Source organism: Nasonia vitripennis, chromosome 4, assembly GCF_009193385.2.
Source record: "Nasonia vitripennis strain AsymCx chromosome 4, Nvit_psr_1.1, whole genome shotgun sequence".
Lineage (NCBI taxonomy): Eukaryota > Metazoa > Arthropoda > Insecta > Hymenoptera > Pteromalidae > Nasonia > Nasonia vitripennis.
In genome coordinates, this window is record NC_045760.1 from 2,839,939 (window position 1) to 2,855,737 (window position 15,799).

Here is a 15,799-nt window from a genome sequence, read left to right on the forward strand (position 1 = left end):
GAACGATGCAATGCAATTCAAACGGTAAGTGATCGGATAAAGGAATAATAGCGACAGATGAAAGAACACGACAAACGCTAATAAAGTTGACATCTCGAAACATCAAAGAGAAGCTGTTAACGTTATACTATGAGAATTTGTAAGCTCGAGAAAAAGTTAAACGACGAGGAAGTCAATTTACCAGTTTCACCGGATGCAGTAATGAAGATCGATGGAATGTCGGCTCAACGCGTGTGTTGGGAATTGGGTCCCGTAAGAAAAATTACCTGTTCAGGAGAAGGAATATGCACAATTCGACGTATTCTTTCACATTTCGGAAATTTATTCAAATTTGAAATCAATTTATAATGTAACTTCGAAAGTACATTACGGAAAGTCGAACGTTTTTGCGGTATGAGAAATTTGCATAGTCATGGTAAATTCTATTCAGAAATTTAAAAGCTTATTGCTGCATAAACGCAATGGTCTATATAAAAAAAGTGGTAAACTATGATGTAACGATAAATTATCTCATATTTTCCACTGCCGCACGACGAATATGTGCATACATATTATAATATTTATGTATGCAAACAAAGATAGTTTGTCCGATTTGTGATAACAGCGGAGATAACCCTGAACACTGCAAAGACGTGTTTATGAAGTGATACTGGGAAAAAGTTCAATGTCGCTGCAGTTTCATCGACGAGATGGCGTTATTATTGTAGCTGGATTATGAAAAAATTTTACGTCTGAATTTTTAAATAAAAATGCATTCATGCCAAAATTTCGTTAATAATGGAATTGAAAATATTGCTCATCAAAAATTTCCACTGCTAAAGTGATAACTGAGCTGAATTATTTCCGCTCGCTCTCTTGCGTAATGATATCAAGTAATAAATAAACTTGAATGAGCCAGATAATTATGATATTAAAAATAAAAGATGTTGCGTAGTGGGCAAGAATATACTTTTAAGTCATTTTTCGTCTAAACGATAATAAATAATCTCAACTAAGCAGCTCGTGTAAACAATAATAAAATATTTTCAAATGCACTGTATCAAGAGCATCGCTCGAACGATCCCTCGGATCTCCCACCAAACCCTCGCTCTCATCTCGGATCTATAAAACCAGCGATTCTTCGGAAACTGTCCTACTCGAGTCACCACTTAGAGGCTTGAATCTTCACTTTCTCGTCCGGTCGGCCAGTCGCAAGGTCGGAGATAAACTTTTGAAAAAAAAAACAAAGAAAAAAATGGCAACCGCTAGATTCAGGAACGACTCGCCTTATCTCAAGCCAAAACCTGAGCCTACGCCCGAGGATTACCTCTACAAGAAGTAAGTTCTTGAGTTACGAGTTTTTGAACAAATCTCTAAATAATTCATTTTACTCCAGATATGTGGCCGACTATCAATTAATAACTGACAAGAAGAAGGAACCGGTCATCGGAGTTGCGATTTTCGGTCTGGGTCGTGCCGGTACCATCCACATGTCCCACCTAGTCAGTAACCCACGTGTCAAGCTTCTCTATGTTGTGGACGACATGGAATCGAAGTGGAACGATCTCAAGAGCTACTGGCGCCTCGACGACATCCCCGTGATTTCTAGCAAACAAGCCGACCAAGTCTACAAAGACCCCAAGTGCGTTATTTTTTTTTCTACCAGCATATATATTTTTTTAAATGTAAAATGAATTGATTCTGTGCATGGAATAAACCCGCAAAGTCACGATAAAGGCTCGCCGCAAACGCGCAACGTAATCACAAAAGAAAGTATCTCGGCTGACTACAAACATTAGATAATCATTTTTGCAAGTCATGGTTATGGATTTTTGTATCAAGTCTATTTTGACATCTTAGCTTCTAAAAAGTTCAACAATTCGTAATAATAAAATTTGTTCATTTCAAACGTCAGAGTCAATGCCGTGGTCGTCTGTTCGCCGACCTACACCCACGAGGAGATCGTGACCAAAGCCCTGGACCACAAGAAGGCGGTGTTCTGCGAGAAGCCGATCGCCGAGGACCCAAAGGGCACCGCCAAGTGCTACGAATGCGCGGTGAAGAACGGCAAGCCCTTGTTCTGCGCGTTCAACCGTCGGTTCGACCCGAGCTACGAGAACGTCAGGCAGCGAGTCCGCAACGGAGAGATCGGCCATGCCCACACCATCAGGCTAACTGCCAGAGACTCGCCCCTGCCGACGATCGAGTACCTCAAGGTCTCCGGTGGTATCTTCCACGACTGCATGGTCCACGACATCGACCTGATGACTTACGTGCTCGGGGAGTATCCCACTAAGGTGAGAAGGAGTTTGCTTACCGATCGTTGCGAATATTTACATAAATCGGTTCAACAGGTCGCGGTGCACGCGAGCGCCCACATCCCGGAGATCAAGGCGATCAAGGACTTCGACACGGTGGCTGGGATCTTCCACTTCCCCTCGGGCACCGTCGGCATGGTCGACCTTTCCCGCAACTCCGTCTACGGCTACGACCAGCGTATGGAGGTCTTCGGACCGCGAGGCGTCGTCGACGCAACCAACGAACAGCCCATGCACTGCGTCACCACCCAGTACGGCCAGAACGGCCAGCGCAGGCCACCGATCTGGTACTCGTTCGCCAGCAGATTCAAACTAGCCTATTACAAGGAGATGGAGCACTTCCTCGACGTTGTGCTCGGCAAGGCCCAGCCTGCTGTCCAGGCCAAGGAGATTCTCGCGGTGAGCAAGATCGCTTCGGCTTGCGAGGAATCCGCGAGGTCCGGTAAGACTGTTGACATCAAGTGGGCCGACGGAGAGCTGCCTACTAATGTTTAAATGAACGAGGGCGAGTGGAAGTTGTTAATAAATTAATCCTTTTTTATGATAAAAATAAATGCTGTTTTATTTATTGCATGCCTCGGTTTACACGAGGAAGGTAAATATGCTATTTGAATTACATTTGTTTACTAATAACACGGAAATCGGACAAAAATACTTTTACATTGTGTCGTGAAATGTATAGAGAATGAAAAACCGAAAAATTAAACCGATTAATGCTAACGAAATTATAAGTAAATAAGTTTACTTATGAAAAATGAAATAAATCGAATATTAACTATAAAACGTTAAAGCGTCACGACTTATTAAGATTGGGTAAAGCGCTTACATTACCTGTCCAAAAATAAAATTCTTTTCCGTTGAGAGAACATAAGAAATATCAATCGACATTAAATAATCGTCAAGCTTTTACAAGCAGTTTGCTTTTTAATTTTGCTCCTTTCTGCGCATCCAGTTGGGCTGGGAGTATCTCAATCTCTTGAGGAACCAGGTGAGATTCTGCTGGCGCTTTTCCTCTTCCTTGCCTTTCTTAACCCTGTTCTCGATGTTACGGCTCACGCGGTTGCCCGCGGAGCTTCTCTGCTTTTCCTCCTGCAACTTACTGCTGATCGAGTGGGAACGCGTCCTCTCGAGAAGGGTCTTGCTTTTGTGCGCGCGAAGACGTACATCCATTTCCTGCGACAGGTCTCTGTTTTCCTCTTGAAGCTTCTGGATGGTTGCCTGGACGTTTTTCTTGTCGCTCAGCTCCGCTTCGAGTAATGCGATCTTCTTCACGGCCGAGTCAAACTTGGATGCAATGTCCTCCTGAGCCTCTTTACTGATCCTTTTTTTTTTTTTTTAAATCCGACGTTGAATGAATTTGGAAAAATTTGCAAGCCCGTAAACAGAAGTTATAATTTTGTACGCGAGGCTTACCTCAGGGCATCCTGCAAACTGTCGACTTGTTCTTCCATTTCTCGCATGTTCCGCATCTCTTTCTTACTCTGCGGTCTATCAAATTCCATCATACGTTCAAAAACTTGACTGATCGCGATATTCTGCATTTCCTCAGATTTCATGGGTAGCCGGCTGTTGCTGTTGTACTGTCTCGTGTCGACTTGAATTTGCTGCTTCAGTTCTGTAACGAGCAATTGACATTTGAACACTTTGACAGTCGCGATAAAAACGATTAAAAGCAGGCTCGCATACCTTTGTTCTCGTCCTTCAACCGCTGCACGACGACCTTCAATCCCTCCTTCTCCTCGACGTCCGTCTGAAGCAACGCCAACTTTTCCAGCACACTGTTAAACTGCATCTCCAGCTCCTCCTCGGCCGTCTTCGACTCTCTGTTGGCCTTTTCCAGATCATCGTTCTGCTGCTCGAGTTTCCTTATGCAAACGAGCAGCTGATCGTTGTGCCTCTTCTGTTCGTGCAACTGTGCCTGGAATTTCGCCTGAACGGCCATCTGCTCGCTAAGCCGAAGCTTGAGCTGGGAGTTCTCGGACTCTAGCGTCTCGTTCCTGCGGCACAAATCACGATTTCGTTTGTCAGTTTGCTCGAATGACGTCTCCAGCTCCTTCTCGTAGAGCTCCGAGTTCTCTTGGAACTCGATCATTTCTCGCTCGATTTCCTCTTTTCTTTAAAAAGTACAACAATAATCAATTGGTAAGGATCGCGTGTTATCGTCGTGTATTCGCACGCAAAATCATCTATCGTCGCACAAACGTATAGAGGCTTAGAGGTAGTGTTTACGTACCTCTGGCACATTTGCTGAGCGACGTCCATCCAGTAGCGCACCTCGTCGTCCTTTGAAGCGAAGTTCGATGGCGCATCTATTTCCATCATCCTGATGTATACACGAGCTCTCGAATGTTGTTTACACTGTGACACGCGCGACGCCTATGCTGTCCTCGGCCGATCAACTGTACACGCAGATGCCAAACCGACCTGTTGCCCACAACGTTCCATAGCCGAATGCGACGCTCGAAGCTGTTGTGTTTACGGCGCTGAGCAGCATAAAGGGCCGCGTCGTGCGGAAACTGCGATGTATATATAGGTATACTGTACTTTTATATACGTGCGTTCGGAAAATCACCGCGACGAGCCGGCGACACTGCCTTAATGACCTGTTTATGATCGACCCTTATGCGGATCGGCTAATTCTCGGTCCTGCGGAGGGGAAGCCGGCAACGAGAGATTCAGGTAAACGGCGTGGGCGGATATGAAAAATTAGTTGAGTAAAATTCCACCGGACGGAGCGCCGAGGTAATTTTTCGCGCGTTAAACGTTTGAATTTGAATATTCGCACCGAAACCGGATTTTCAAAGCCCGCCTTACGCTCCGGCAACCACCCACACGAGCGCGCACACTCCGATACCCCCAACTCAGGCGCACATTCGCGCACGCGAGCTTCTCGTCGCCATGGCTACAGAGCCGGCTCTCGCGCGTACACAGAAGAATATAGTATACTATACGGCACTGCAGCGTGCGGACGGCCCAGTGGAGCGCAGGGCACCGCGGGCGAGCTTTGTGCGCGGCCAACCTGGAGAGAACCGGAGCGCCGCCGTTCCAGGTGAGTCGGTTCTGTTCCCTTGTGTTTTGCTGCGGCGGAAAGAGAGTATACAGAGAGGTGTAAGGCTGGGTTTACGCTTGCGCTTTTGTCGGCCCATTGTTGACTGTTGCGGGAATTTTTTTGTCGCTGCGCGCGCCGGCCATGCTGACGGCTCGATTGAGCGCGCGGCTTTTGTTTTTGCTTTTGGGGTGTTCGCGTTACGGTCGGTGATTTTTTTTTTTCACAGAGATGTTCGAAATCGTCAATTTTATAATGAAAAATGATTCTAAATATGTTTACTGCTTCGTAAAGATGTAAAGATGTAAAGAAATATCGAGAACGGAGTAAAAAAAACTTTCAAGAACACCTTTGGATTTGAATAAAAAAACGTTGTAATATTTTCCAACGAGGCATTCAGCATATTCCGCGCGAAGTTCATCAATTGCATAATCAAGTGTATCGGTATGATGTATGAACTCGTTTCGTTTTCACTGACCTCGTTAACTATAAACTTCCATGAATCATCTGTTTCCCCTTGATTGAGGAATTCAATGCCTTCGACATTGTTCATCGGTAGGAAAATTAGCTTACTGGCACTTCTGCCTCTCAGATTCTCTCTCTCTCTCTCTCTCTGAATCTAGTTATAAAATAACCAAGTGTAAATAACGTCAAAAACAAGCTCAAAAAAGTTAAAAAAAAAAAAATATATCAATTTTTCACTGTCATAAAAAAAGTCTCCTTTTAAATTTCAGCTTCCAACCGGAATCCAAACCGCAAAAAGCTAGTGTAAGCCCCGCATAAACTCAGCAATACAACTGCATATAGGCGCGAGCGAGCGCGAGCTAGAGGGGACTCACCTGTTTCACAACCTGCGTGACGTAGCGTCCCACGTGACTCGGCTCCTCCAACCAGTCGACGTTCGAAGTCGCCCCGGCGGCGCGCGCTCTCGCGGAGAGAGGTGCGGAGGAGAACAGAACGCACACCAGCGCGTTCGCCGCGCTCTCCGCTCCAGGAGAGTACAGGCTCGCGCTGCGACTCGCGAGCTGCAGCAGCAGTCAAACCGCACCCAACGGAGCGCCAGGAGCTCGCTCGCGCGCGCCAGCTCTTCGCACGTATCGTCCGCGCACACTCGCCATTGTCTCCCGAGGCCGTGGCTTATCGCGAGGAGCCGAGTACCACGTCTGGCACATCTGCCTACCTGTGCTACCTACCTATATATACACAGAAGAAGAGCAGGCGTCGGGCCTTTTTGAATTCAAAGTTCTCGGATAGAGGCGCACGCTTGCCTCCCACCCGCGAGCGGGAGTAGCCGTTACGTCGTGTGTGTGTGTGCGTGTAGAGTGTAGAGTGTAGTCGCAGCGCTGGACCGAGAAACCTGTTTTGAGATTTCGGAACTGCGCGCTAGCTCGGGGATAGTAACGTATTTTCCTCCTCTATATACAGAGTGCGAACATCAACGCCTGGAATCTCGATAATATTAATAATAATACTTATTGAAAGGCGCGCGAGAGATGAGCGCCGCAGCCGCCGCGAGTGCGTGTTTATCGAGTGTGCCGTGCGCGCGCGCGCGTACACGAAAGTGAGCGGAAAGTGAAAATAAGCACACACACTGCAGGAGAAGAAGGTCGATGCAGCCGCGAGCCACAGCAGGAGACATCAAGATGACGATGCGAGGAAGACGACGCGACGACCGGCGAGCCGATGATTCGCACTCGATAAGCTTGTGTAATTAACGGGTGAGCGATAACGCTGCCGCTTATTTCGCACGGAATAACATAAGACACTCGCACCGATGAGAAAGACGATGATGCCTCGGCTACTCTGGCTGCTTCTACCGCTGCTCGGCGCTCGCGGGCTCCTAGCCGCGGCGCTGCAGGAGACGACCGAGTCCTCCTCCATCTACTACACCGAGCCGAACTACGCGAGCTCGAACTCGGTCGAGTCCGGCTACCGAGGACTGACCGAGCTGCCCGGTGGCAAGATCGTCAGGGGACGGAGACTACTCGAACGAGCCAAGAGCCCCTACGTGCTTCGGGAAGACCTATTCGTGGAACGGGACGCCGAGCTGAGCATCGAGGCCGGCGTGGAGGTGCGCTTCGCGCCCATGATCGGCATCACCGTGCGCGGCGTCCTACTGGCCGAGGTGAGTTCTTTGTGCGGTTGCTAGAAGCGCTGCGCGAGTTGAGGTAGGACGTGGATTTTCGATGTTGTGCGCGGAGCGAAGGTTATGTAAAGGACTTTTATGGGGGGGGGGGGCGCTGTTGCGATACGCGATTTTTATCCGACTTTACTGTATCACTCATTGCGGAGGTATTCGATCGGAGTCTCGATAGAGTTTTTACCACTGTTGCACTGCGGAATCGTCACCTTTCCATGCTGCAGCACAATTGTACCTTGGGAGAAACCGTTTTTGCCGGGACTGACGCTCTTTTAATCGGGGTATACCGTACTTACCGCTGCCGGACTAATTGTCACTTAAACGTTCATCGCTCGGGAGCAATTACTCGACTCTGTGCTGTCTCTCCGAAACTCTCGATGATGGCTCGGACGAGAGAAGATACTCCGAGACGTAGCCAAAGGTCAATGGCAATCCAACTACCGACCACTACTCATAAACCCACACCTCTGCCCACGATTTAACTCCGCGCTTCTTTTCGGCTCTCGCGAAATAGCGATGCATCTCTCTCTCTCTCTCGCCCGAAGAATTTTCTTTGTTCATTGAGATCTCTCTCTCTCTCTCTCTCTCTCTCTCGAGGTGGTAAGGTATAAGTGCTGATGCATATAGCTCGCGCGTCGCGCGCGCAGAAAAAGTCCGGGCGCGAGAGACATCGCGCGTCTCTCCGCAGTGCCTCAGCTGCACAACGAGAGAGAGAGAAAAAGAGAAAGGTTCGACGCGGTTGTATACGCGGTGAGACGGATGTGTCTTTCTCTCTCTCTCTCTGAGAAAACGGCGTGAGAGATGACGTTATTGCCGCGAATTACCGAATCGATCGACGTTACATACCCGCGCGCGGTTCGGTGAAATTTCTCTCTCTCTCTCTCTCTCTCTCTCTCTCTCTCTCTCTCTCTCTCCCCGGAGAGAGAGTTATAATAAGCTTCCGGAAAAGGGAGATTATGTAAAGAGTATACTTATTCGCGCGCTGCTTCAGATTTTTCCTTTCGTGTTTACACTTTTCGAATCTTCTTGTAATTTGACGTTTCCTTTGTGGATGACACCCGGGAGAACAGATGAATTATTCAAACATCTCTCTTGTGTGTATGTGTATGTTAATACTGTTGACACGCTCATTACGATGCATCTGTATAGAATAAAAACTCGCATAGATAAACCAAATTCGAACGTCTCCATCTCTCCTTTGAACAAACAATAAAATCCCTCGGGAGAGAAAAAATTCAAGCTTATCGTACACTTCTCTCCATCTCCGGCCTCATCCATCCCACTTGTATCTGAAACCTGTATCTCCGGCACGTATGTATCAACGGCCTTCGAAGAAGAAAACTTTGGATTTTCCCTGTGCCTATGTTCTTCTTCTTCTTCTTCTTCTTCTTCTTCTTCTTCTTCTTCGGTTCGTCGAACCCTCGAGGAAGAAAAAAAATCAAAGCCAAGGCCCCTAAAGTCATTCCGGACTCATAACGGCATCTCGAGAAAAGCCCGCGCGCGCAGGGGGCCCGAACACGCTTTTCCTTCTTGACTCGATTTAGCGCCTCCGACGCATTGTGTGTCCCGCCCCGTAAAAAAGAAGAGAGAGAGAAGCAGGTATACGGAGAGACAGGCCCTTCTTTGGTTTCTCTCATAGGTATACGCGTACGTTTCTGTTTTGTTTGCTTTCTTCTGACGACACGCGTCGCCTGCATTTTAAGTAACGAGGGCTTTTTGTCTACTCCAAATATTTTCAATAGTTTTTGCCACAGGTGTATCATGGTTCGCGGTATAGAGGAATAAAGGGTTGAGCGGTGCGGACGGGACTTTTCGAGATGTAATTCGAGGAGAGTAGAAGCATAAAAAAAGTAGTAGTAGGGTGAGAGCTGACGGCGAGCGATGGGAAAGGAATTTCTCCGTTGGTGCTTGGAAATTCTTCCTCGCTATGATGTCCTTGATAATTTTCGAAATTTTTAAATAAAAATAAACAAGCGATTCTCGCAAGCACCGATTCGTAGAACACACGCGCGAGTCTTGTTATTCGCGCACAATGCATAGAAAAGTAACTAGGACACGTAATCGGCCGCTCCGATCGGACTCGCCGTTAATCCGCACACTAGACTGGATCGTATGCGGACGGAATCTCCTTCCTGCGTGGAAAATAGATCGGAGTCGCGGGGGCGTGTAAAATCGTGAAAAATATTACACACCCGCTCGTAAATCCGGACGGTGAGACGTGCACGTAAAAGAATTCTTCGGAGGATGAAACGATCATCCGCACTGTGAGAGAGGAGTTATTTATAGCCCGCACCTTGGAAAAAGGAAGCTCGATATTAAATGCGTGGGCTCGTTTTCGGATTAGACTTTAGTGCAGTGCGCGATGGAGGTTAAATATTGAGCTACGGTATTTAGAGCGCAGGTGTCGTCGTTGACTCGCTTTCCGAGCGCATCGCCTTCTCTCTCGAACTTTATTTTTTCCTCTCTCGCTCTTATTTATCGCCGAGAACGTTCAAAGTGTCCTATATTCTTGCAAAAGGTCGAAAATCATAAAGAAGTTTCACTATTGAAAACCAACGCCTCGGCGAGCATTGTCGCCGCCTTTTTTCCGCGCCTCGTGACTTTTCGCACTCGCGCGAAAGCGCCGGTTTCTCGCAATGATCGTGTTTAGAGAGCGTTCCGGCAGCCAATAAAAAAAAAAAAGAAAAATACCCCGCAGCCGTGTAACGCTGATAAAAACGATGCTCCGTGGCAATTACGATTTCCGAATAGTGAATCATATACTCGCCGCGTATACACGTTTGTACGAGTATTATTATCGGGAGAGTGTGATTCACTTCGGCTCGCGCGCGAGTCGCATTCGTCAGCTGTTTCACAACCCGCCGATGATAATCGTTGCGCGCCGCGGTTTCTCGATGGAAAATTCTCGGTACGCGATAATGCGGAAGGCTTTTCATTTTCGTGATTCGGCTTTGAGGCGCCGTAAAAGGATAGGCGATTGCCGAGTGCTGCGATGCTCTATTGTGATTTTTCTCCTATTGAGTATGGACGTTCGGCGCGTACTGTGTTTCTGGAATAGCAATTAAGAGGCGTTACGCAAGCGGTTGGGGAGAGTAAGCGTTTTGTCGATCGGTGAAAAGACGCGCGAGGCTTTTTATTAGCGAAAAACACGGGCGGACATGACATTAGAGTATAAAATTAGATCACGTAACGCGATTATAGCTCGTGTAATATATCGATCAATAACCGCACGGCTCATAGCGTCCGCGACGATCCAATTGATTGATACGATTAATATAGTCGATTGTTCGAGCACACACCCATCATATACCATCATCATCTCAATCGACTTTCTTCCTCCTTAAAAAAACAGCTTCATTCATCCCGGCTCGAATTTCGCAGAACCGAACATCTCTTCCGCCTGTGCACCAAAACCACACATATAGTAGCATCGCTTTGGTGAATCATTTCTCGGTTTGCGCAACGTGTCGACGACTCGACGACACACTTCCGTACAATACACACACACGAGGCGCGCGTCTCTCTAATCTGGATTCGTGTGCCGCCGGCGACGATAAGATAAGCGCACTGCTGCTGCTGCTCGGGTTTCGTGCATCAGGTGCATTGCGGAGAGTCGGGGCCGCTTGTTGTGCTCGGCTGGAGTAGCTTAGGCGACCGGCCCCCCCCGAATAATCGATAATAGACGAGCCGAGAGAGTCGATTTTGTCGAGGGACGGTTTTCCCCGTAATAAATAGGCTTCGGGTGGAAAATGAAATCGGGAGTGTTGAGCAAGGCTTCTTATCGCTAGAGAGAGCGGATTTAGGCGGCTGATAAGATTATCCGAGCCTTCTCGGCTAGAGGAGCGGAGTGTGATTTTTCGGCTGTCGTAAGCGTGAAATTTCGGGTGTAGCGAGATTTACGAGACGGTATAACTATATATAGTCGAGGCGGGGGGGAAATTGAGAAGCGGAACGCTCGCGTTTGCATAGATCGATAGGGCCAATTATGCAAATCGCGACGAGCGATCGTGCGTATAATTCACGGCTCTCGCGAAATTCCAACTAACAAAGGAGAAGAGCCCACCTGCGCTAACTCGCAGAAGTAGAAGAAGAAGAAGAATCTCCTTATAAAATCGCGATTAGCGTTTTTGTCCGCGCACGCATTGCTTCTCACAAAGCCTCCGCACATACGCGCGCATACTCAAGGCGAGCACACACGTATATTATAGATGCGCGTAGGCGTCTGGGAAAGGACGAGCCGCTGCTGCTCCCCTCGCTCGATGTCCGTTACTCCCAGACGCATTGTGCGCTGTTGCTGCTACCAGCGAACTCCCGCAACCTTAGTGTCTTATACTTACTTATGCTGCGCGCATGCATAACTCGACGCTGCTCCTTCTGTGTACGTGTGTGTGTGCGTTGACGCGAGAGCAGAGTCACGTATGGGCTCGTCGCTCTTGCGAAGAGGCATACATATATATATATATATATATCGCGTACACGAACGTTAACAGAGGGATACCAGCCGCTAATTACACCGGCGTCGTCGTCCGAGTAGACTCTCTTTTCGTCGATGCTCGCTCGTGCGAGGAGGATATAGCTTTTCTCTCGTTTTTCCGAAGGGATATGAGCGACGCGTTTATGAAATTATTCGCAATGATACCGATGCGCGAATCACGCATGGTCACCTCGAATGAGCAAAAGCGTCGATCGCACCGGTATTACGAGAGATCTCGTCGACACGACTTTCCATCGCATCGCGCATATACTCGCACGAGTATACGACTGTGTATAACAGCGCACCATAGCTCGACGTGATAAACAGAGCGTGCGTAACGCCGCGCTCAGCCTCACGTAGACGCGTGTTATAATAAAGCGAGTTTGAAGAAAAAAAGAAGTCGACGTTCGCAGTGTAAATTATTTACGAAAGACTGCAGCGCTCTCGTTTCAGTCAGTGCCGAGGAAAGTCGAGAAATATATCAATTAGGCCGTCGTTATAGTATAATTAGTCGAAGGAGAGATAGAGAGAGAACGGTTGCGAGAGATTTTCGCGTGTGTCGACGCTATGATTCACGAGAGAGAGAGAGAGAGATAGACGTGATTACAACGATGATATAACGTAGCGGGTCAACATCCTCTCTCTCTCTCCCTCTACACTCTGCGAGTTTGACCGTTAAAATGGAGTGGTTACGAGGGAAACCGGCGGTTTTGGCCGCTTCTAACGGTGAAACCGTCTCTCTTGACCTCCGCCGCGCGCACAAATGTCCCTGGAACAGAACCGCACGCGTGCGAATCTAAAATTTTTCATTCCAAAACTGTTCTCCTCGACGTTCTCTCCCCGTCATACAGTTACAGCAACAGCCGTCGATTTCCTTATTCAAAATATCACTGCGCTATAAATCACGCTTCTCTCTATTAGAGAAAAAAAGTCAACCATCATCTGGTACTGCAGCAGACAGTCATCGCGAGCTCATCTAATGCCTCTTTCGCGTGCTCGACACCTGCGGCGCGTCATTCGAGAAAGTAAAAGCCGCGGAATCATCGTCGAATTTACGGGACTGACTCACGACGATTTTTCGCTCACTAAGACAGAGAGAAAAGCGAACATACTATTTCTCCTCGAGCAGCGCGCGTGCATTATGGATTATTAGCGGCTGCGCCTACTATTGCGGTTTTTTGCTCCTTTTCAGCGCGCGCCGTCCGTATATCTATATACACGGCGTAGACTCGCTGTACCTTTGTCCGTGACCGGACTCGAGCGAGTTGTAGGCTAGGCTGTGGATATATAGTATATACGCTATGCACTAGGAGAGAGAAGCTCGTTACGATGATTCGTGGCTTCGCGAATTGCGAGCGCTTTCTTCGGACGCTGCGCGGTGTTGATTGTTTCTCGGAGCGATAAATTTCCAGCCGACGAGCAGCTGGCCTCTTCGATCTTCTCTCTCCCTCTCTCTCTCTCTCTCTCTCTAAGCTTCGTATATATATCATCGCGAAATTCCTCGGGGTCGAGTTTTTTCCTACATCTATCCGTTATAAAAACGTTGTAACGCTACGTGTAAACGCTGATAATCTGCAGCGAAATTAGATGAACCTATAGGTAGCATCCAAGTGCTATTGTATCGCGCCCCAGTTATTTAATACACATAGCAAATCGCTCGGCACGAAGTCTTTGTTCTCGTTTTCGCAATTTTTGCCTCGATATATTCAAGGCTCGAGAGCGCTGCTGTTTGCCGGCATTGTTCGCCACCGGGAGCGAGAAGAACCGCAAAGAAATCGTTAAGTCTTCATATGTTTGATGCCCCCTCCCCCCCCCCCGATAACTGATAAACGCTCCTCTATAAGATGCTAATATATAGGCCACGGTTGCATTTCCACGCGATTATCTCCCGATCGTTACACATTTCAGTATAGCAACGGTAAACTCTCGAGGCATCGAGAGACGTACAGTGCGATCCTTATTCGCGTCCGGCGATACGCGCGTAATTCGCCCCCCCCCCCCCCCCGACACATATGTCCAGACCCGCACGAAAAGGACGACGACTTGAGTTTCATTCGGCGCTGACCTAAAAAAGTGCAGCGTCGCGCCGGAAAACATAATACTATATGTACGAGAGGTGGATCTCGTCTGGTGCACTTTCCTCCGTAACACAATCACAAGTGGTTTTCTTGCTGCCGCTATCGGCTCATCTCTCTTTCTCATGCCGTCTCGAATGTCGCCGCGGCGCTCTTTTCTGAGCCGCTTTTTGTGTTCGCGGCTTCTTCTCACAGCCCACTAATGCGTCTGGCGGTAATTAACTTTTTTATGCATAGGTACCTACCCACGAGCTACTCTTCTATACATCTGTGCAGCTTTTATTTGCACTCTGATGGAATATCATTACAAGCCCGCTTCCTTCTAACCCAGAAGCATCCGATGTGTAATCTCGAGCTTAAACGGCTCCTGATCCGCTTTTCCTCTCCGCTAGATCATCCGCCAGAAATACACACCTCTCGACTTATTAAATTCCAGACATACTCGACTCAGCCTACATCTCGGCTTCAAACGCACGACGTATGCGTACAGAGGAATATAAGAAAAGGTGCAGTGCAGTATGTATCGATTAAACGTCCAGGAAGGTAAACGACTCGCCGAGGTCAAAGCACTGGCTAGGACGAGTAGGTACTGTGCACTATAGCGTGGGCTGCGCTGCTTAGCTGCACGCGCTACTCGCGAGGAGGTTATATCCTCTACGAAGAGAAGAAGGTTTTAGAGGGTGTAATTGTGCATGGGAGAGAGAGAGAGAGAGGGGGGGGGGGAGACGATGCTATCGGGTTTTATTTTTAAAGCGCAGCTTTTAGCTGAGGTATCTCTTGCTGCTTCTCGCTTCTCGATCACACCGGCGTGTAATATGCTAATACAGTTTTTACTTCTAATCTTAGAACGACGAGCTATGCGTGTAGCATGTCGGCGAGACGTTAACATCTTCTTGCAGCTCTATTTACTTTCGTTTAACAGCTTAGAAGCGAAGTACGTGTGAATCGTTTTCGAGTTTGATACCGTTTCGAATCGGCTTCTCATCTCGAGAGAGGTTATACTGCAGGATTTCGTTTTATTCAATTATACGAGCCAATTAGAAAAGTAGTAAAACTCGTAAAAGATTGAAAAAAAAAAATCTAGTCGTGTTACGGACTGCATAATATTTACACGTGATCGTTCGCCGGTGTATACAATTTTAAAGTGAAAGCACTATTGAATGCTTATTACAGAATCCACCGGGCATTAACATATAGACACTCTGACTTGCTATACGTGTATATAAAATCAATTCACCTGTTGCACGCATCCAGCGGAACGCTTCGAATAGCCTAGTCTGTACACTAAACCACAGCATGTATACTGTAGCAGAGTCTATATAGGCGAGTCGTTGAATATATTTACTCGACAAACCCAATTTACCGTGAGGATCGCGAGCGTACAATACACAGCGTCGAACAATAGGAATTTTGAGAACTCGAAATACACCAGAGCTTTCGTTTTCTCTCGGCGAACCGTTAGTCGCTGGGAATTTCCTTAATGGTTTGGGTGGTGCGAATTTTTGGAATCGCAGAGCGTATAACAAGCTTCGATAACTCTCACACGCGGGTAATCAAGTACAAATCGTAATCTGCACATTGATCGCGACAAGTTTGCCCTAAATTTTCGTATCTAAAAGAAACAAAAATCGAACGAAAATAGAAACTTCAACAAGTCACCGGACTTCCGAGACCTGCCCCCTCGCGCGCGCGCATTTACGTTTTCATCGGCGGGCAAAGGGACGACGCATAAAAATTACACGGCGAGCACCGGAAACTCCAGAAAAA

The 15,799-nt window shown here is 47.6% G+C and overlaps 3 protein-coding genes across 7 annotated transcripts in view; 2 read left to right on the plus strand and 1 right to left on the minus strand.

Annotated features, from left to right (window-relative positions):
- The first annotated feature begins 367 nt into the window (after positions 1–367).
- Positions 368–3,057, plus strand: LOC100120331 (myo-inositol 2-dehydrogenase). Its single transcript, XM_008213159.4, has 4 exons — positions 368–1,317; positions 1,376–1,621; positions 1,895–2,276; positions 2,334–3,057. The coding sequence occupies exons 1-4, from the start codon at positions 1,235–1,237 to the stop codon at positions 2,790–2,792; spliced, it is 1,170 nt and encodes a 389-aa protein (XP_008211381.1). The 5' UTR covers positions 368–1,234; the 3' UTR covers positions 2,793–3,057.
- Positions 2,832–5,957, minus strand: LOC100120298 (nuclear distribution protein nudE homolog 1-like). Of its 4 annotated transcripts, none has more exons than XM_032599508.1 (5): positions 5,822–5,957; positions 4,531–4,813; positions 3,984–4,411; positions 3,711–3,912; positions 2,832–3,618 (listed from the first exon to the last, which is right to left on the minus strand). In XM_032599508.1, exons 2-5 carry the CDS (start codon positions 4,617–4,619, stop codon positions 3,222–3,224), a joined length of 1,116 nt encoding a protein of 371 aa, XP_032455399.1. In that variant the 5' UTR covers positions 4,620–4,813; positions 5,822–5,957; the 3' UTR covers positions 2,832–3,221. The 4 variants fall into 4 exon arrangements, with proteins under 4 accessions (XP_032455399.1, XP_032455400.1, XP_001603955.2 ...); XM_032599509.1 differs by lacking the exon at positions 5,822–5,957 and adding an exon at positions 4,901–5,148 and having other exon boundaries at positions 3,984–4,294; XM_001603905.3 differs by lacking the exon at positions 5,822–5,957 and adding an exon at positions 4,901–5,147.
- Positions 5,958–6,895: 938 nt separating this feature from the next.
- The window catches only part of LOC100120269 (protein bark beetle), a 28,129-nt gene continuing 19,225 nt past the window's right edge, over positions 6,896–15,799 (plus strand). Inside the window, exon 1 of one of the 2 annotated variants that reach the window (XM_031929348.2) lies at positions 6,896–7,468. In XM_031929348.2, coding sequence (XP_031785208.1) covers positions 7,118–7,468 — 351 coding nt within the window. In that variant the 5' untranslated portion in view covers positions 6,896–7,117. The remainder of the gene's footprint in view (positions 7,469–15,799) is intronic. The other variant, XM_031929349.2, reaches the window with a different exon arrangement.